General features: G+C 42.7%; 2 protein-coding genes across 2 annotated transcripts in view; one reads left to right on the forward strand and one right to left on the reverse strand.

Moving 5' to 3' along the window:
* MIA3 (MIA SH3 domain ER export factor 3) overlaps positions 1–21,126 on the reverse strand; it is a 39,104-nt gene extending 17,978 nt beyond the window's left edge. The window contains exons 1-6 of the mRNA XM_081857849.1: positions 20,925–21,126; positions 18,150–18,283; positions 11,083–11,169; positions 7,601–10,349; positions 4,619–4,891; positions 2,953–3,092 (exon numbers count right to left, since the gene is read on the reverse strand). Of these exons, the coding sequence (XP_081713975.1) occupies positions 2,953–3,092; positions 4,619–4,891; positions 7,601–10,349; positions 11,083–11,169; positions 18,150–18,283; positions 20,925–21,111 (3,570 nt within the window). The 5' untranslated portion in view covers positions 21,112–21,126. The remainder of the gene's footprint in view (positions 1–2,952; positions 3,093–4,618; positions 4,892–7,600; positions 10,350–11,082; positions 11,170–18,149; positions 18,284–20,924) is intronic.
* The window catches only part of TAF1A (TATA-box binding protein associated factor, RNA polymerase I subunit A), a 44,562-nt gene continuing 23,344 nt past the window's right edge, over positions 1,176–22,393 (forward strand). The window contains exon 1 of the mRNA XM_081857823.1: positions 1,176–1,337. The gene's annotated coding sequence lies outside the window, so the exon portion shown is untranslated. The remainder of the gene's footprint in view (positions 1,338–22,393) is intronic.

The following is a 22,393-nucleotide window of genomic DNA, read 5'->3' on the forward strand; positions in this document are numbered from 1 at the left end:
TTTGCATCACTAGGTGTACTGATATGCAGAAAAGAGGGGGTGGAGTGGAGAAACTAGGACTCTGTCCACACAGAAGTTAAAACACAATTATTCCAGGTTCCTATGTCACTATAGATCTTTCCACACAAGAAGAATTAGGTATTTGTCATACTGAAACCTATGACACATATAGCAATACAGGATCTATGTGACCTCTCTCCCAAAACATAGACACAAACAAGAAAACTTTACTGAAATGTGCATAATTTTAATTTATGTTTTCTAGAATCGTTTGCAAAGTGGAAGGGAAGGATGCCCTATTTATTTCCTGGAAGAGTCTGACGTTACATGATACAGGAGAATGAGATTTCAGAGCCACAAACATTTACAAACAACTCGCTGTAAAATGGGGGCTGGGACTAGAGAAAGCAGTCAAGATGCAACTTCAGGGCCATTTACTGAACCCTCGAAAATTGTTTGATCTCTACACTCCTAGCTCCTGTGAGCCCACGAACTTGCAAGAACTAGGAAAGCTGATCTAAACAGCTTTATCCCCACTGGAACTCTGTATTCTGCAAAAGCCATTTCAGGGCACAACTTGTTTGTGGGCTGTGCACGCGTTTTAAAAACAGCATTACCTTCCCCACCCCCAGCAGCGGCACCGGACCAGCGTTTGTTAAATCTTTCTGCCGATCCACATCTGCCCTGCGAAAGGGGGTGGAGAGAGAGGCAAGGAGTAAACAAATCCTCCTCTGTCGTTTCCTCAGTCGGATGGAAACCCACGTTTCCCCTTCTCCCTGTGTCATCTCAAGCACTAGTTTCACTTAGCAATGTCTCTAAAGGCCCATCGGGTTACTTTCACCTCCACCCAACCCCGCACCCGCATCCCTCGGCCGCCACGGTCCTTTCCCCAGGTGCGACGGAGGCCCCCAACGGGCGCTCGGAGCCCTTAAAATATGAAGAGCCCTGGAAGACGGGCTCCCTGCGCGACAAGAACCCCTGAGACTACAACTCCGCCCCCCCCCTCCTGGGACCCCGCCGAGATTCGCCCCTTGCTTGGCCGCCAGCCCCCGGCTCACCTCCAGAAGGCGGCCCGTGAGGGAAGCGTAGCCGCGGGACAGCGGCCCCAGGAGAAGCGCCGCGCCGCCACCGGGGGCGCCGGGAGGACTGACGGACTCCATATGGGGAGAGGTGGGCGGGGAGAGACGCTGGCCACTAGCTGAACGGGAAGGAGGCGGCGGCGAACTTGGCCCGTTTCTCCCCGACCGTTGATACGGCGCCTGTGTTTTCCCGCAGGGACACGTCACCTCGCGCTGACCCGCGAGCGACCCCGTGACGTCATCGGCCCGTGCCGGCAGGTCAGGGGGAAGGAGATTCCGGAAGGGAAGGTGGCCGCGCCGGGTCCTTGCCGGAAGTCGGCGAGGGCAGGCAGGGTTGGGATCAGCGGCGAATGCTCTTTGCTCGGCAATGGGGTGACAGCACGTTCCCGCGGACTGTCTTTTGACTCCCGCAGGAAAGCGCTGTAGCCGTTCACTTGATACGGGGAGCGGGAGTTACAGCGAGAGCACGGCTGGAGGCGACCACAGGCCTCAGCTCCTCAAACGGCACTGATTTAAGTTACTTTGGAGGCAAAACTGTTTGGCTTCAAGAGCAAACGTGTACCTTTTACATTCAGGTGTGTGCAAAAGAGGCGGGGGGAACCAGCCATTTGTATACAATGGTACCTCGGGTTAAGTACTTAATTCGTTCCGGAAGTCCGTTCTTAATCTGAAACTGTTCTTAACCTGAAGCACCACTTTAGCTAATGGGGCCTCCTGCTGCTGTCGCACCGCCGGAGCACAATTTCTGTTCTCATCCTGAAGCAAAGTTCTTAACCCAAGGTACTGTTTCTGGGTTAGCAGAGTCTGTAACCTGAAGTGTATGTAACCTGAAGCATATGTAACCCGAGGTACCACTGTACTGTATAACGAGAAGTCTAGAAGAAAAGGCAATGAAGGCTCTTTTTTTGAGCAGGAGAGCAGCAAGGGTTTCCTACTGTTGGTTTTCAACAACTAAAAATCATTGCTCTGCATGCTGCTTTTCTCGTAGAGCACGGGTGTCAAACACAAGCCCCGCGGGCCGAATCCGGCCCGCCAGACCTCGTCATGTGCCCTGTGTAGCCACTGCCAGCCGCCAGCCTTCACCTTTTATTCTCGCTTTTTTTATATATATACAAGAAAGCCGCCTCTTCAGCGCATGCGCGGCAGCCTACAAGCCAGAGAACGTCTGCCCTCTAGCGGCGCCGGCCGTTCTACACAGGAAACCTCCACTTTACATGCATTCAGGAAACCTCCACTTGTTTTTATATTGAGCGCAACCAGCCCTTTGAGGGTGACCAAACTGCTGATGCGGCCCCCGATGAATTTGAGTTTGACACCCCTGTCGTAGAGGGTTCCAGGTGTGTGTTTGCTGAAATCTTTTAAACATGCTTGAACAGCAGTCAACTGTTACTGGAAATTACAGTGGTACCTCGGTTTTTTAACGTAATCCGTTCTGGAAGACCGTTTGAGTTCTGAAACGTTTGAAAGCCGAAGCCTTAATACAGAAAACTCAATACGGAAGCTGCGTGACATGTTTGACTTCCGAGGCGTGTTTGAAAACTGAAGCATTTACTTCTGGGTTTACAGCCTTTGAAAACTGAAATGTTCGTCAACGGAGACGTTAAAAAACCAAGGTACCATTGTCTTTGAACATCCTTCTGTGTGAACATGGTTTGGACTCAGTTGCAAGCACACTTGGGTGCATAAGGCTGCAATCCCATGTATTTCTACATGGGAGGGATCTCAACCGAACCACAGTGGGACTCGCATATGCACAAGATCAGGCAGCTGCATACCCTTCGACTTGCTTAAACTTCTTTACAAAATTTAAATTAAACATGTATTTAGACATTAACACCACACTGATTATATACACCATTAAGTAGGTACTCACAAGCTCAGTGAAGGGGCACATATTTTCCTTTGCTGATAAGATAGCACTATCCAAGGCAGCAGTAATATGTGGAGCAGTAGAGTCTGCATCTGATGGATTACTACTCTCTTCTGTGGCATCATCCTTAGCATTAATTATACCTTAGGTTAAAAAAAGTTCCATATATTATTTTCACTAAATGTCTTCAGCAAAAAAAAAGCATCTTAAAGACAAATACATTACTTTTGGCATAATTATTAACACATTTATCTTCTGTTGTACATCACCCACATCCATTCAGAAGAAGGGAGAGTCATAAATACATAAATAAAAGCAATAAAAACTGGTCACAATTCAGACTAGTTTCTTGTATTTCACAAGGATATGACCTCACTGTTTACATTTCTTCTACATTGTGTGTGCGTTACACATTGAGGAAGACACTTCATGCAAGTAGGCTCTAGTCCAAAAATATGCAGGAAGAGGCAATCAAAATTTATCAATTACTGTATATTTGTTCAGAGGCCCTACTTGAGTCTTAATTTAAGTGTATCCCAGGACACAGCTACATTAGTAAAGAAAAAGTGTATTATATGCTTTATAACATTGTGACACCAGTTGGCACTGTGGAGTCCCGTCTTTCACCAACGTGATTTCCCACTATGAGGTTTACAATGCATTTTCCTGAAACATTTTTTAAATGTGTCTAGATCGAGCCCCAGACCTGTACATCTCAATACTGCAGCTTGTTTACTCATTAGTCAATCTGAGTAAGTCTTGAAATCCATGGGACTTACTTTTGAGTAAATAAGTCCTGGCTTGTGCTGTAAGTGCACATACTATTGCAACCTAACAGCATGATCCTAGGCATGTTCACTAATTAGTAATTCTTATGTCCCAGTAAATGTCTTTAGAATTGCACCCTAGTGGGTTAAGTCAGTTCAAATACACTACTGATTCACTCATAATCCAATACTATCATCATACCACAATTTAGAGAAAAACTTTCTAAATCTAAATATGCAGATACATTTTCTCTGTTGATGACCATAATTTTAGAAGATCTTGTCTGTTGACTTGAAAATGGTGAAAAATCACCACTGATTATCTTACACTAGCATATCAAGGTAGGATTTCTATAACACAGGTTCAAATTCTGAGCCCTCTGTGCATCTCTCGTTTAAATGGAGAAAACGCCATATGTACAGAGGGATCTGTCATTTCTACAGAAATGAGCAGGAGCCCATCTGGATGGGAGAACTCCACATGCACCAGAAGCTCTGCAATCATAGTAAGTTGCTTAATTAAGGTGTTGACTTTAATTTCATAGGTAATTTCATTCATGGCTGAGTCGGAAGAACATGAGGCTCTTAATCTCAGGGTTGCAGGTTCAAGCCCCATGCTGGACAAAATATTCTTGCATTGCAGTGGGTTGGACTATATGACCCTTGTGGTCCCTTTCCAACTCTACAATTCTATGAGGAGTTTAAATATTTTTCTTTGTAAATATGCCTTTGGGCATTGGAAATCTTAAAAAACCTAGACAATAATGTCACCACCAAAATATACCATTTTGAATATAAATATGCCTACTTTATAGATTTCATTTGGTATGCTTCCTTTAAAAACTACATTGCTTTTTGTTAAGAGAAAGAAGTTAAATAACAACAGTTATCAAAAAGGTTACCTGGAACGTCCCTCTCCATTCCTGAATCAATTGATGTAAGAGTCGTATCCGCAATTGGCAATGTTTTGTCACTGTCAAGGACACCCTTGATTTCTGTTTCATCTGAAGTTCCAGTCTTTTCCAAAATATTCCTATGTTCTTTTGGTTGATCTGGGTGAATAATGTCTTCCTTTGCTGTTGATATCTGTTCCAAATCTCGTGGTAACTCTTGATCTGGGTTCTCTACAGGGTTTTCTATAGAATGTCTGTCATGCTCAGTTTCCTTTGCATTAGCTACAGTGAACATAAGTATATATTTTAGTTAGGTTATACACCTGCCAGCACCTTGCCTACTTCTTAAATTAAATTTCTCATTTTTCTTTGTTTGCAAATACATTACTTTCATTTCAGTAACTCTGAATTAGGAATTTCTATAAACATTTTTGTAGAATACAAATATTAGTAATATGAAACACTTTTTTTTCGTAGGAATGGCCACTATCCCCTGCAGGAGTTGTGAACTTTTGTTAATTTATTCTGTTTTTTATCCTGCCTTTCTTATATCATAGAACCCAAGAGACATATACACTTTCTTCTGTGCAGGCCAACTGACCAGCTTAGCTTCAGCAACATTGCTGCATATTGTTGTTTCAGATTGACGACTTTGAAGAATTCTAGCTTCCATTTTAAATAAATAAATATTCAACTAGAGAGATAAGCTTAAAAGTTTAAGAACTGACCAACAAACAGCCAGCATATATTCAGCCTTAGGATTTTTACAGGCTGTTGTCAGGACTTGCCAACTCAAAATATTTCCGCTGTTTAACATTTGTTCCTCAAAAGTAACAAGTGAAACACTCCCAATGGTTATGGATTAGCAATCAAAACTGCAACATGGATATGCAGATTATATGAAGCTGGAAATGCAGTCCATTTTCAGTGGGGCTTTCAAGACTGATCAAACTTTCAATCTTTATTTATTGTCTTAGTAGCACAGAATACAAATTACGATTGTCTATCCCAAGGTTGGTAAACTAGTGGTGAAACAAATATATGGTAAAACTTTTTGTCATCAAGTTCATTCTTAAGAGTTTGAAATTTTAATAAATCATGATATTCCACAAATTAATGCTTCATCTCTCATGTTCATTTTGAATGTAGTAAATATATAATAATCAAACATTTTAAGAACATATGCTCTATAATTATAAAGTTCTTACTGCCAGATAGTGCCAGCTGAGCAACTGTGAAGGTGGTCAATTTGTGTGGCAAAATATGCATGCAGGCCCCAGACCACTGTCTGGGGAACAGAATGACCTCATTGCTAATATGACAAGCTGGCTTATCCCATTAGACTTTCTAGGTAAAAATGAAGTTCTCACACTTGGTCTTCACAAGCCTCAAGCCAAAACAAAAAAACAGCCTAGAGCTAGTTCTTGGTGTGGTATTTTTATTTATTTTTTATGTCCCACTTGTCACACTAAAGTCCTTGTGAGTGGTATTCAGCTAAAGTTTTGCTCAGAGTAGACTAATTAAAATTCCTCTCTTTCAAATCAGAACCAGTGAAGGCGGTGAAGGTCCTGTGTGAGTGCCTGGAGGTGGTTGGAGGATGGATGGCGGCTAATGGATTGAGGTTGAATCCTGACAAGACAGAAGTACTGTTTTTGGGGGACAGGGGGCGGGCTGGTGTGGAGGACTCCCTGGTCCTGAATGGGGTAACTGTGCCCCTGAAGGACCAGGTGCGCAGCCTGGGAGTCATTTTGGACTCACAGCTGTCCATGGAGGCGCAGGTCAATTCTGTATCCAGGGCAGCTGTCTACCAACTCCACCTGGTACGCAGGCTGAGACCCTACCTGCCCGCGGACTGTCTCGCCAGAGTGGTGCATGCTCTAGTTATCTCCCGCTTGGACTACTGCAATGCGCTCTACGTGGGGCTACCTTTGAAGGTGACTCGGAAACTACAACTAATCCAGAATGCGGCAGCTAGACTGGTGACTGGGGGCAGCCGCCGAGACCACATAACACCGGTCTTGAAAGACCTACATTGGCTCCCAGTACGTTTCCGAGCACAATTCAAAGTGCTGGTGTTGACCTTTAAAGCCCTAAACGGCCTCAGCCCAGTATACCTGAAGGAGTGTCTCCACCCCCATCGTTCTGCCCGGACGCTGAGGTCCAGCGCCGAGGGCCTTCTGGCGGTTCCCTCATTACGAGAAGCAAAGCTACAGGGAACCAGGCAGAGGGCCTTCTCGGTAGTGGCACCCGCCTTGTGGAACGCCCTCCCATCAGATGTCAAAGCGATAAATAACTACCTGACATTCAGAAGACATCTTAAGGCAGCCCTGTTCAGGGAAGTTTTTAATCTGTGATATTTTAGTGTATTTCTGGTTTTTATGGAAGCCGCCCAGAGTGGCTGGGGAAACCCAGCCAGATGGGCGGGGTACAAATAATAAATTATTATTATTATTATTATTATTATTATTATTATTATTATTATAGACCTAACTTTGTCATGTTCATTAATTTCAGTGGGTCTTCTCTAAGTAAAGCTCAGTTGCATACTATTCTGTATCCCTTCAGACTGCAGGTGGGGTGTCACATTTGAATGCAAAATAAGCTCCCTCTGCATAGCTACACAGGGTATTTCTATCAAGGCTTTCAACATAAAGCACATTCAATTCCATTAAAAGTAAAACACCATGATTTAAATCTGGAAATAGTTTGTTTAATTCACTGAGCAATTAATCATTTTGATTCAGAGTTCATCAGCTGTCTTAAAAAGTTTCCTCAGCAATTATCCTAGACAAGGGTTCGAGAAACACTTTAAATAAGTTCAGCATCAAGTTTGCAGGTGCCTATGCGTCAAGGGTTTCTGGCATATTTTGTAGCCCTGTCAATAACTCAAAATATAGCACAATCCTACACAAATCTTCTCAGAAGTAAGTTCTACCAAGTCCAGTGGGTCTTATTGCTAGGAATGCATAGGATTGCAGACTCAAGACTTACCTGTAATGGATTCACGAGAGTCCATCCCAGATTCCGGAAGGGAGGCAAGTGGAGCACTCTCGCTAACTGGAGAGTATTTTTGCCTTAATGAATACATTAGTTCCTGGATGTCATCCATTAAGGCAGCTTCGTCATCAAACAAATCAATTTCCTTGATCACTTCTTCTTTATTTTCTTCCTCCCTGGAATCTAAAACTTTGTTCAGAACATCCAGAATATTAGACTCTGAAGATTCAAGGATGCGGTCCAATGCCTCTTCAGTGTCTGCATGGTTATCAGTGTGTTTCTGAGCAAACATCAGCTCCAACGCCATGTCATGAAACAAAGATTCTATCCTGAAAATATGTTGCGGTCCAAGATACTTTTGGATACGTGCAATACGTTTTTCATCAAGAAATTCTTTCATTATATTGAGCTGCCTCACAGACTCACTGTACTCTGGCTCTGCAGCTTCATTTGTTTTTTCTGAGACCTCTTGAGGCCCAAAGTCCTCGCTGGAATGCTGGTGCTCTGTTGGGGTCTGTAACTCTTCATGAAAGTCATTCTTGTTTTCTAACTCAGAAGTATTTATTTTATTTGACATTATTTTATCATGTATATACTGGGTTTTTTCCTGAAGCAGAGAATTTTTCACTTGAGGCTCCACTTCCTCCTGATTTTCCTTTTTGATTTCCTTCCTCTCGCTCAGCTGAGAATCTTTATTTATTTGTATTCCTTCCTGTGCCTCATTCCAATCTTCCATGCCATCTTTCTTGGCCTGCTCAAGTGTTGTTATTGCATCTTCTCTTCTTGCATCAACAGGATTAGCAGCTCTTGAAATAGCACCATTTGGCATTTGCAACTGAGTAGTACCACTTTCAGCCTCTAACGTGAAACTTTGTTCATCTGCAAGTCTCTCTTTAGACAGTTTTGCGCTTACTGCATTTTCATCCTGTAGTAACTCCTCTTCTAGTACTTCAAGGAAATCATCTTCTTCAGCATCTAACTCCACAGGCTTAAGTTCTTCTGTGTTTTGCTGAGTAAGGTTTCTATGTTGTGTAACTTGCGGGGATTTTTCTATAATCAATTTCTTCTCTTCTTCCTCCTTTTTTAAATCCAGGGTTACAGTTTCTTGTTCAGATTGGACAATAGGCACTTCAGTATCTTCCTCTGTGGGAATGCTTTCCATAGCAGAGTCATTTGACTGCTTCGTATTACTGAGCACCTTCGCAAGTTCAAGATCTTCTCCATCTTGCTTTGTTTTGCCTTCCAAAAGGTCAGAAGCGCCCAGTTCAGGTTGAGATTCATTTGTTAGTTCTTCCACCAAGTGTGGTACAATGTTCATTGGCTGTTTACCATTGCCATCTTTTTTGCCTATTTTTTCCCATAAAGTTTTGTGTTTTGTATCATTTTCTAAGCTATCTTCAATGTGACCATCTCTTGTTTCCTTTTCTTTTATTATTTTATGAAGAGAAAGGCCTTCTGGGTCATCTTTGATATCACCTAGGGGTGGTTTTAAATGTTTTTCCTTAGCTCCCATGGATGCTTTAGGCTGCCGGCCACCTCCATAATTAGAAAAGGCACCAAAATCATGTGTAGAAGTGCTTTGCAGTTCTTCTATGGTGGGTTCAACTTCAGCTTTTGAATACTCTTCTTCATAGTCCTGAGTTTCATGTTTTCCCCCCTTAGGGTCCCCAACATCTACATTATGTATCTTCTTTGTAATCAGATCATTTTCTGGTGTGATGCTATCATCTTCTGCTGAAGATTTTGAATCAGCTAACACATCTGTATTTTCCTTCTTGCTAATTAGGACCACTTCATCATTATCTTCATCATCTTCCTCCTCCTCCTCCTCCTCTTTGTCCCCATCAGTTTCATCAACTGTTCTTTCACCTCCACTGACAACTGCAAAAAATTTATCGCCTAAATTTGTTAGTAAACTAGAGTCATCTTTTTTCTCATGAACAAATCTTCCTGCAGCTTCCGCAGTGCCATCGTCATAGTCACTAGTTTCTGATTCAAAAACCCCATCAGATGGCATCTCTTCAGCTTCTGGGTCTTCTGATGGTTTTGCTTCTTCTGTAAAAGACAGCAAAGGGATTTCTTCAGCCTGCTCCTCAGGTTCTTCAAGCTTCTCTGTATTGTAAGAGTCAATGCCCAGATCTTCGCTAAAATCACCATCTAGAGGTGTAACAAGGCTAGTTGTCTCATCATCAGACACAAGGGCATCTGCAGTTGAGCCAAGTGTTGTTTTCAAGTCTTCCAATACTTCGTGTTGGCGTAGATGTGTGTCAGTGCCATCATCTTCGCCTCCATTATCTGATTGTTTAGCTTTGCCCTGAGATACACTAGAGTTTTTGGCACTTTCATATTTTGGCACTTTTAATGTTTCTTGCAGCATTTCTTCTGAAGGCTGATGTGCACATTGGTCTCCCTGAGGATTGTCTGTGTTACTATTTACAGTGAGGTCCTTGCTCTTGGAATCAAGAGCTCCCTCTACATTCTCATTATTTTCAAAAATAAAATTGTCTTTTTGACCCATTTTCGCATGGTCTTCACTGTCGACTTCCGAGCCCACTTCAGAACCATCAATCTCTGGTTCTACTGACTCTGTATGCTCAGCACCTTCTGTTTCCTCTTCCTTTTCAGTTTCTAGCTGAGCTTCAGCATCACTAGCCACCAAGTCCTCTGATAATTTTAAAAGCTCTTCTGCATTATAATTGTCAAAATCATCCTTGCCTCCATTAAAGCAAACAAAGTCTGTTTCCTGAAAGAAAATAATCTTAGTTACTTAAGGAAATAATTTATCTTCTAAAATTTACTACTATATTGGTATCTTGCTTTAACCTAGCTGAAATTTAGATTTTAATTGTTCCCACTGAGATCCACAAGGGAGTCATCTATTTAAAATGGATAGTAAGAACTCCTTTAGATTTTGAACAAGTTTAGCACTACAATCCTGTGCCTGCTTCCTTGGAAATAAGGCTTTATGGACACAGTCATAGGATCAGGTTGTACAGAACAGAAACCCTGATAAATTGTGATGTACCAATTGCACAATGGATTTTGCTTATGCAAACAAGACTTCCCCTTCCTCTGCTCCCCACTCCGCAGCCTCCCACAAAATCTGCTCCAGAAGACTGGGGGCCCTCCATAGCAGGGTTGTTGCTGTTGCTGCTGCTGTTATTTTAGTGTGTGGGAGGCTGCAGAGGGGAAGGGGGGAGAAGTTTTGTCACTTGTGCTGGTGTGATCCTGGATCTCAAACAGAGGGATTTATTGGTCTAAAATACAGAGAATTTTGTTGCTGGAGAAAATATTTTAAAGAACAGCTTTTTTTCTTTTTCCATCTCAATCTGCTCTTTCCTCTTCTTCTCCTGGGTTCATTTATATGGTCTGTTTTTAAAGTGAGCCCTTTAAAATACATGGATTTATCCATGCATATTCCTGAGCCTTAAGAATTGAATATTGTGTATACCAAAAGAAACTCGCAAATAACTTACATCTGTTGGCAATTCTAGTTCTTCATAGGTATAAATGTGATTTATCTCAAGTAAATCCTTTGGAAAATATCCAAATTCATTTCCAACCTGAGAGAAAAACAAGGAAATAGAAGGGTCAGTATGAGAAATGGTTTTGTTTTGTTTTAAGTATTTCTGCCTGTTTAGAGGCAACTTTGCTGCAAATGCATAGGAGTGGCACTTGCAGTGCATCAGAAGAACTGGTCATGATACTTGGCACGTCAATTTCCTATATAGTACAATTTTTGGCCCCCTTAAACCATGGGTAGGCAAACCAAGGCCCGGGAGCTGGATCCAACCCAATCGCCTTCTCAATCTAGCCCGCGGACAGTCCTGGAATCAGCTGTTTTTATATGAGTGGAATGTGTCCTTTTATTTAAAATGCATCTCTGGGTTATTTCTGGGGCATAGGAATATGTTCATTTCCCCCCCAAAAATATAGTCTGGCCCCCCACAAGGTCTGAGGGACAGTGGATCAGCCCCCTGCTGAAAAGGTTTGCTGCAAACCCTTTTAAGAATAATGGGGGTCAGGAATACAGAATAAAACAAGTTTTTATGTATTTGAAATAATACAGTAAGTTTAAATGGCAGCTACTGTTAAAAAGGCACTACAGTGGTACCTCGGGTTAAGAACTTAATTCGTTCTGGAGGTCCGTTCTTAACCTGAAACTGTTCTTAACCTGAAGCACCACTTTAGCTAATGGGGCCTCCCACTGCCGCCGCGCCGCCAGAGCACAATTTCTGTTCTCATCCTGAAGCAAAGTTCTTAACCCAAGGCACTATTTCTGGGTTAGCGGAGTCTGTAACCTGAAGGATCTGTAACCTGAAGCATATGTAACCCGAGGTACCACTGTATTTGAAATTCATCCAAATAGGCACAGTCAAAGGCCACATACCCTAAAGATTGAAACCATCAAGCATGCTTGCACATGTCATTCCATTAGGGGTCAATAACAGTTTGAGGCATCTAGTATATGCAAATGCTTTGCCTCAGCATCACTGAGAATGTAAAGGAAATATATGGAAAGTTATCAAAGCAGTGAAGCATCAATGCCTAGATGCAGAATTTCACCACTTCAGCTTAGAGCACTGCAGAAAGGTATACAGTGGTACCTTGGTTTACAAACTTAATCCGTTCCGGAAGTCCGTTCTTAAACCAAAGCGTTCTTAAGCCAAGGCATGCTTTCCCATAGCAGTGGGGGATTCAACTTACATTCAACAGGAAGCGGAACATGTTCTGCTTCCAAGACAAAGTTCACAAACCAAAACACCTATTTCCGGGTTTACAGCATTCTTAATCCAAGTTGTTCATAAACTAAGCTGTTCTTAAACCAAGGTATTAGATTATTAGTCAAACTCCAGAAAAAAATAGTTCTAAGTCTTGCTGAAATATGGGAGTGGCACTCTCACTAGTGCTTATTTATTTGGAGGTTCCTTTAATGGAACTTGCTTTCAACTTATAGAATTTACTGGGACCTTTGATCCACATTTGAAGTATACTGTGGGCATAGGTGTGCCCAACTTCATCTAGATTGCATTCTTTTTGCCTGGCTCAAAAGCTGATGTTTGTCTTTGTTTCTTGTACTTGATTATTCTGTATTTAACAGTGTATATTCAGCACCATACTCTTCAGAAATTAAATGTAAAAACCAACAGGCATTGTGGTACTTAGGATCAAACTAGGTGTGATGTTTAAAGCATCTTTGCATTTTTACATTTGATAGCAGCCAATGGAAAATAATTGGGATCACAATCACAGGTGGAGAGCGGGGTTAAATCTTCCTTCCCATGCTGCAGTCTTCTGCTCCTCTGAAGCTGCAATTTACACTGGCAGGAAAGCTCTAATTTGGTTCTGAGAGACAGGGCTCAGAGGTAGAAGCCATTCTTACACTGTCTAAAACTGGGAGAGCATCAATTGGGAGAGTATGGCTGGAATTTCCAGCTTCTATACAAGCAAAGAGAAAATATGAATTTTGCATAAACAAAGCAGGCTTTTCCCTCCCATCCTACTTTGCTCTCCTTGAAATCCATTTTTTTACCATTGAATATAACAATAATGAGATGTTTTCATTGTTCTTAAACCTAGCATGAGATAAGTTACTTCCTAACAAATAGCATGTTTGCAGAATAAGTTATGGTTTGTAGGCCAACATCACATTCAAAATGCCCTTGTGATATTCTCTTATTTTCAAATACTCCACCACCACTCTGCAAACATTTCCCAGTATTTTAAAGTCTATACTTTAAAATTTGACTCCTTGCTATTGTTTAAATTATTCACACTCAACATCAATGCAAGACCTCCCTTCTTTTGTCAACACGTATTTCAGTAAGAATAATTAATTCCACACAAGAGGCAAGATGCTACTCTAGTAAAATGCAAGCTATGGAAAGAAGCTAAATCTCTCATCCTAAACGTGGTGACTAGAGAGTAAGTCCCACTCAACACAGAGGTGCTTATTTCTGAGTAAACATGCATAGGCATGCACTTTCTGATTTTATCCCAGCTTACTGCTTTCTAGAAAAGATTCACACTTCTGCTCTCATTCAGTTCTTACAACTGTTATCAGGAAGCCAATATTAACAGCCGAGAATTGCTACAGAGATTAGATAACTTAGGCATTTAGAAACTGGCAGAACACATTAAGTAAACAAACACTAAAGATAATGTGCTCAGTTAGAGTGCACTCCATGAGTGTTGCCCCTTTCCTAAATATCCTGGTGGTTTTATTGCCAGGAAAACATCCCAGATATTTACTAATAATTAAATGGACCACTTCCTGGCTTCAAATAAGTTAGTAAAAGTTGAGAGCAGGTGATTCAGATGTCTTTTCATAGGGCTTGAGAAATATATTTCCAATTTCTCAATGCCAGATTCATAAGTTTTTATTATTACAGTGGTACCTTGGGTTAAGAACTTAATTTGTTCTGGAGGTCCGTTCTTAACCTGAAACTGTTCTTAACCTGAAGCACCACTTTAGCTAATGGGGCTTCCTGCTGCCGCTGCACGATTTCTGTTCTTATCCTGAGGTTCTTAACCCAAGATAATATTTCTGGGTTAGCGGAGTCTGTAACCTGAAGCGTATGTAACCTGAAGCATATGTAACCCGAGGTACCACTGTATTATTAAGGAGTCTGCATCAAACTCTTAGATGCCAGGCCTACGAAGAGATGGAAAAACAATGCCACACAGTTCTTGGCTGAAAGCATCAGCATCACTTTTGTATGCAATTAAACCAGGGATTTATCTGGTTATCTGGCTTATAGGAAGGTACAGTAAAATGAACATCTGTCTAGTATATAATACTCTTCTATGAACAAACAGAATGCTAGCTGGATGTGTTATTCCCTTTGTTCAATATTTATTCTTAAATATTAGTGCAAACTAGTAACATCCAAAGTCAAGGTTGCACAATAGGTGTTCTTGACATGGACTGCATCTTTTTTGTAGCCGGAATGGACAATTTTTCCATATTAACTTTGTAATCAGTTACAAAGGATTTAAGATATTGTACTGTACTCTCACCTTGACCTTTGCTGAGTTACCTTAAACTTATTATTGTATACAGCTGTTTGTATGCACATTAATTTGGCTAATGTGGGTGTGAACTTTTTAATTATTTCTTTGGTTTAAAAACTTGAGGCTCTAATTATCCAGCCTTTTGTTTCAGAGCCAGCCCTCTCAAGTCTTCATATTTTGTGTTTATAAAGCGCTGGAAAGCCTGGAAACAGATGCCTCCTAATTATCCAGGTTATTTGTGGCACAGTAATGTCAGAGGGGAATTACTGGAAGAACACAATGATTCCATTCTGCCACTTTCACTGCATGCAGTGCTTTTCCTGTTTCAACTGTGCAACTTTAATTGGACTCTATTGCCAGCTGAGAGTCTGTTGTGCCATAATCCCACTTGTGTATTCCAGTGAAAGCCGTTGTAATGGTGTTGTAATGGCTCGTAGTGGCAGACTTTCCTTTACAAAGGAAAAAAATATATGCTCAGCATGCTACAAGGAATTTGTTCAACCAGACAAGTCTGTGTAAGGGGCGGGGGACAGCCAGGTACACTTTTCCTTGGCCTCAAAGGGCTAAGTTGCCTGCAGGAGCCCACCAGGGCCCTACCGGACTTACGCTGTCCTGCCAACATCCTAGGCCTCTGACAAGCTCTGCACAGGCCTGCAGTCAGAATACCCAACTTTAAGGGACTGTTCATTTGTTATTTAGCAGTGACAAATTATAGCCTAGTAGGTATCTATAAGTCTATCTTATCTCTCCTCTGACATCTCATTGCAAAGAGGAAGTAAGAATTTGAAGTAAGGTCTATCATGTTTACTGAAAGCCATCACCTTAACAGAGGCCCCAATCTAGGGAGTAGTACTTAAGATCCATTGGTTATGTTAGTTGCTGTTAACTTGTCCTATTCATTTCAGTAGAAACCTAGGAAGCAGGCTTATACCGAGTGGTGCAAAAACAAAACAAAAAGTTCCTCAATGGAAGCTACTAACATTAAATGTTCTTCTGAAAGGGACATTTACCCACAAGAATGGGATTCAAGACCAGTGCTCCTCATGGTATAGGAGTAGGAAAGAAAGTAACTAGCACTTACTAAACTGGGAGCACAGAGAGAGTTGTGAGTTTAGCTGAACTGGAAGCAGCTTGGTGATTGTGGTATGTGTCTACACTGTTGCTATCTAGGAATCTAATGCAAGTACAGTGGTACCTCGGGGTACATACACTTCAGGTTACATACGCTTCAGGTTACAGACTCTGCTAACCCAGAAATAGTACCTCGGGTTAAGAACTTTGCTTCAGGATGAGAACAGAAATCGTGCTCTGGCGGCACAACAGCAGCGGGAGGCCCCATTAGCTAAAGTGGTGCTTCAGGTTAAGCACAGTTTCAGGTTAAGAACAGACCTCCAGAACCCGAGGTACCACTGTAGTTTTGTTGCCTCACTTGCTTCCAATAGGCTTTGCTTGTAGAATTAAAAAATAACAAGTCTCTGATGCTCTCTCATGCAGAGGAAACTTAAAGGCTGTAGGAGTACCCTTTGAATTCTCAGCAAAGTGTGGAGTACTTAATGAATATGTTTTAAAATGCACAGAGCAATGTCAATGAAAATACCTTTAAACGTCTCTGCAGGAAGCAGTGAAAGAAAGAAAGAAAGAAAGAGTAATTAAAATGTTAGTTGAATACCACCACATATCTCTTCTGGTCAGTTTTACTCAGAGTAGACCCCCTGAAAATAATGGACCTAAGTTAGTATGTTCATTAATCTCAGCGGGCCTATTTGTGAACAAATCTTAGTTGAATGTCACCCATACAGTTTTTTCCCATTTGTGTTAGATGTGGAGATAGTGGGGGTTGAACCTGGGCTCTTCGGCATTCAAAACAGTTGCTCTGCCACTGAGCTAGGGCCCTTAAATAGAATTAAAGTGTGCATGTCTCTGTATCCAAGCCATTGTTAGTTCTTTTGTGTTGTTAGTGTACCACATTTTTAGAAAGCACAATTTATGCTCCCAATATGAAACAGATAAGATCCTTTATCAGGCTCCAGAATGCAATTAAAATATTTCTCTTGTGCAATACTGCCTTTGCGGTATATCCTTCCAAATTTTTCAGGACCAAATTGCAGATTTTGTAGTTGTAAGATTCACCCCAAACTGCTCTTTATTTCCCGATCATGGGGTAGGGGAGAAATTACAGGGTCCCAAACTCTTTTCCTCCCATGGAGACACAATTCTGAATGGACAAGAGTAGGAGAGGGTACACAACACAGTACACAACGCTTTTCAGCTAAAGTTGATGGCAGAAACAGAGTAAAAGTAACATGCAATTGTGGGCAATATATACGTAGTGGCTCAAGCCATTTTCAAAATAAATGCTACCATTAAACACAAAAAACCCTTGCAAATGTGGTAATACATGGCACAAAAGAAGCATTTTTTAATTGCAAATGATAATTTACCAATGGACTCTCCTTTCTTGGAGGTTTTTAAGCAGAGGTTGGATGGCCATCTGTCATGGATGCTTTAGCTGAGATTCCTGAATTTAACAGTTACCATTAACCCCCTGACTATTTACCTTCCGAACAAAGGAGAAATATTTAAAATAAAACTTGGAGACCTGAGTGTAGATAGACCATTCCAGAGAAATCTCTGGGACTGAGAAGAGTCATATGTATGGATTCCAAAGCAGTGAAGGCCCACATCATGCAAAAATGGTTCCAAATACCCAGTGGAAAATATGAGTTACTGGACTTTTCAATCATAGGTGCTGACATTTAAATATTATACAAAATTTTAAGTCAAGTTGAAGCAAAAGAAAAACAAATGAAAAAAACACCTCATCTGTTCAAGGGTTTGTGAAGTTCTCAACCAAAACCACCTTTCCAGGGTATTTAATCACACTCTTAAACATGCAGCTCTACAATTCTATTATAAGTAACAGGAATCTGCTGTCTCGTTTGGGTGATCTGGTAGATTTGCATTTACTCAAAGTTTTCTGAGTCAAGGCAGAATCTCTTCTGCATTAGAAGCTGATGGTGTGCTATTTCTAGTGCAAAAAACAACAACTGCAGAGGTGGTGAGTTTAGCTGGATTGGAAGCAGCTTGGTGATTGTATTGCCTCTTTGTAAGCATTCATTTACTTCCAATAGGCTTTGCTTGTAGAATTCAAAGTTAACAAGTCTCTTATGCTCTCTCATGCAGAGGAAACTAAAAGGCTGTAGCAGTATCCCTTGACTTCTTGGCAAAGTGGGGATTATTTAATGAATATGTAAGATAACATACTGTAGCACAATGTGTGAACCTGTGAACATCTCTGGGGGAAGCAGCGAAAGAAAGAAAAGAAAAATTAAAATGTTAGTTGAATACCACCCCATGTAACTTCTAATAAGTTTTACTCAGAGTACTGTAGACCCACTGAAATTAATGGACCTAACTTAGTCATGTTCATTAATTTCAGTGCGCCTTCTCTGAGTAAAGCTTCATTGAATACCACCCATACTGCTTTTTCCAATTTGTGTTAAACCATATAAAGTACTTAAAAACTTACACTTCCAGCCCAAAGCTCATGTGTTCTCCCGGTTAATTTATAATACACGTACACCGATTCACCTTCTTTAAAATCTACAAAACGGCAATCTGGGCCTTTAAAATCCTTCACTGCTTTCCCTCGACACATTAGCACTGTTGAAAGAAAATGAGAAAAAAATGGCAAAGTAAATAAAGAGCCATCTTCTCAACAGAAAAGGAAACCTGTCTATAACTTGCAGTCCATGTGTATGAAACAATGTAGCCCAGGAATGAGAATTTATGGTTGGTGAAAATCTGGTATCGAACTTACTTTGTGTCTTAAAATGTTGGTTAAGGCAATGAAAGGACATAATGAGGTTTCAATGTACATTTTATTGAAGACGTTTCTCCTGGAAAAACCTAATAGACTCCATTAATATATCCCAGTATCACAATCCTTCACTATGCCCCAAAGGCATGTAGTCATATGCATTATGCACCAGGGTGCTATTTGTTTATTTATTAAATATGTTTGTTATTTGCTTTATGCAAAAAAGAAATCTCAAACCAACAAAATAAACATAAAATCAATTTAAAACTCAGCTTAAAACAAAATCCAATACAAAATTCCTAAAAAGTTCATCCAGTAATACAATAAGAGGAACAAGTCCTATACCAGCCACTCCACTAAAATATGAGCACAACACTAGATGTTAATTTAACCACAAAAACTGTTTCCTAAACATTGACAATGAGGATTCTGTGTTGCCCTGTGAAGAGCATGCTCAACTGGGTTGATTTTGTTAAAAAAAATAAAACCTTGATATTGTACATTTGTTTCAATTTAAGTTAAATTAATTTATTTGGGAAAGAAAGGCAGAACAAGTATATTTTAATAAATAAACAAAATCAATGGAAAGGGTTCCAAATTCTATTTTATAATTCGCAAAAGCTTATCTCTGAAAGGTGCTGTAGCTAGAGAGTCCTTCTACACATGCATGCTCACACACAACTGTACAGTTACTTTAACTGAATATTAAAGTCTACATTTTTAGTCTAGGAATGTCAAACCAACAGCACAAATCTATGCATACTTACTTGAAAGTAAGTGTCACTAAGTTTAATGGGGGATAGGATCACAGTTTATAGCTGCAATCCTATACTCAAACGTCACCCCATTGAACTCAGTGGGACTAACTACCAAGTAAGCCTGCAGGTGCAATCCCTATGCACATTTAACAAGACATAAGGAAGTCATCCTTGCAGTTAAACAAGTTGAGGAGTGGGCTGTCAGTAACAAAAATTAAACGCACTGGATCTGAACCTACAAATCTGAAACGTCTGAGATATTCTTACAATGAGTTCTAGATCAGAACAATACATTTTAAACAAATAAATGCAGTCATCTAATTAGCTACGAACCACTCAAATAGATGAATATTTCCAAGAAAGTGAATTCCATATATCAGATTTCTTTGAGTAATTTGATACAGGACAATGAAATGAGAAGAAGAGGAGAATGAGGTCAAGAATCTGCTTCTCCCAAAAAACAGCTTCTAAAGGATGCAGGTTTGTTTACAAGCAGAAAGGAAGACAAATACTTGATGCTTATTAAAAGCAAATCTTCCTGGTGACAACAGTAGTAGTTAGGGAGACAGCAGTAAGAGAAACAGGTCCAGCAATAAGTTTTTACTGGGTGATGAATCACAACCTCCCCTGGGTTAGCCCCAAAAAAACAAAAACATGAAATCATTTGGGGCAACAATTTTTTAGGGTGACAACCACCAAAGTCATGGGCAACGTAAGCGATGCAGCCTAAGACCCTTCGACACCGTGGGACATCTCAGACTGCTTAGTGGAGCTGTTTCGGTGGGTGGGAGGGATAAAATGTAAAAGGATCGCCCCCCCCCCCCGGGCTTCCAGTTAAAGTCAGCAATGTATAAGAAAGAGTAATAATGGTGATCGGGATGATAATTATCGCCGTCTCCACACAGGGAGGGAATAAAGCACGCGCTACTTTACAAAGTAGAAGACAGGTAGCAACCTGCAAGAGCACATTTGACGGGGGGGGGGGCGGGTGAGACACTGAGGCAACACTTCCCAGTTTTAGCTCCGATCCTAAACACCTCATTCACACCCCAAACCCCTCCCCGTCAAAAATAAACCCCACTGTGTTCCATTAAGCTCGGGTGGTGTTTTTTGTTGTTGTTGTTGCAAGTTTCGCTCTGGCACAAGCTAAGAAACCGTGGCAAGTGGGGGCCACCCTGCCAGGAGCAGCGGGCCCAAGGCAACGTGGGCGGATATTTAAAATGACAAGGGTGTAAAATCAAACAAATTCCTTCCAGTAGCACCTTAAAGACCAACTAAATCAGTTCTTGGTATGAGCTTTCGTGTGCATCTGAAGAAGTGTGCATGCACACACGAAAGCTCATACCAAGAACTGACTTACTTGGTCTTTAAGGTGCTACTGGAAGGAATTTGTTTTGTTTTGACTATGGCAGACCAACACGGCTACCTATCTGTAAGGGTGTAAAATGACAGGGGGAGAGATGAAGATCCCCGCCGTCCCTCCAGGGTCGTGGGAAGAGCAGTGGGGCAGAAGCACCCTCCGGCTCTCCCCCCCCCCCCAACCCACACCCCACCCTGCGAGGCAGGAGGCGGCCCCCATCCAGAGCCTCTTCTCTGACGCGGCCTCGGAGATGCCGCCGCCGCCGCCGCCACCGCCGGCTCCCGCTCGGCCCCCTTTGCAAGGGCAGACAGTCGCAGGGACCCGGCGGATACCCGGTCGCCTGCCTCTTCCCTCCCCGCCACTTACTGCTGCACTCGGGGTCGGCGCACCGCTTCCATTCGGCGAAACGGCGGTCCGGGGCCCCGCCGGACTGGGCGCAGGGGGGCAGCTGGGCGCACAGCAAGAGCAGCAGCAGCAGCAGCGGCGGCGGCGGTGGCAGCAGCATCCGCCAAGGCGGCAGGGCGAGGGGCCGCCGCCGCGCCGCAGCAGCCATGTTGGGAGTTCGCGAGGCTGCCGGGCTGGCGCCGAAAAAAAAGAAGCAGCGCGTGGGGCGGCCGGGCGGGGGGAAGCCGGAGCAAGACACGTCAGCAGCAGCAAGCAGAGCCCGGCTGGAGAAGGATATGGGGAGGAGGAAGAAGAGGAGGAGGAGACTCGCCCGCTGCCCCAAAGGAGCAGCAGGAGGAGGAGGAGGAGGAGGAGAGGATGGAGGAGAACCACACCCTGCGCGGCGGTGCTTATCCACAGGGAGGAGGAGGACCAAGAATAGGCGCGCGCGCCCCACTCCTGAGGCAAATGCACCTCAGGCGCTCGCTCTCCCCCTTTGCTCGCCTCTCCCTCCACTCCCCGACTGTATTTTGCGTGTATGTGTGTGTTCACTTTGCAACCCCGGTTCTGTATCTGGCAGCACTGCCCGCCCCCCGTCAGTCCTGAATAACTGCCTGGCGGACAGGCGGAGAAAGACAACAACAGGGCGGACTTGGGGGATCTTCCCCTGTCAGTGGGGAAACACAACTTCGCTTCCGGCAGCTCGCCAAGCCGCCCCGTATGTTTTCGCTAGACCAGGGTTGGGCGCGTGGAGCGAGAGAGCTCCCGTCAGGCCCAGCCTGCCCGCCCGCCCGCGTGGACGGTGACGAGGGGCCGACGGGAGTTGTAGTCCGGAGGGCCCCGGGGTTTTGACGCTTTTGAAGCAGAGGCGCTGGTCTCTTGCGCGCGATATAAATAGTTGGGATTTATTTACTCTTCCCCCCACCGCCTGCGCGCCCTCTCTACGCAGTAAGGGTCGTTAGGGTTGCAGTTTTAAAGCCGCAGGAAAATTTAAATTGAAGAAAGGGGGTACGGGGATATGGCGAGTCCTGAGCGTGGGCGTAGCCAGGGGAGGCACTTGCCCCCCAGAACAAGTAAATCAATAAAAATATTTAACTGAGGTCTCCCCCCCCCCCCAATATAAATCTGGGCTATGTCCATGGTCCTGAGGTGGAAGAACAGGAAGTGTCATTTCGGACTGCCGGAGGATAAAATCACATCTAACCATAGGAGCCAACTCCTAGGGGCCGAGGTCCCTTTGTGAAATATACTCAGAGTCGCAAAGTGATTTCATGCTCTTTATTCAGCTCATAGTGGTGAGGAGGAATGAATGAATGTCCCCTCAAAGTATCTGCTTTATATACATTATTTACACAATGGGCTGCACATGATTGGCTAATTCCAGGATTCTACTGTAGGCCAATCAGGTTGTGGATTCACTTCTATCTGGAGCATGATTGGGTGGTTCCTGC

This window comes from Podarcis erhardii, assembly GCF_964252035.2.
Source record: "Podarcis erhardii genome assembly, chromosome: 3".
NCBI lineage: Eukaryota > Metazoa > Chordata > Lepidosauria > Squamata > Lacertidae > Podarcis > Podarcis erhardii.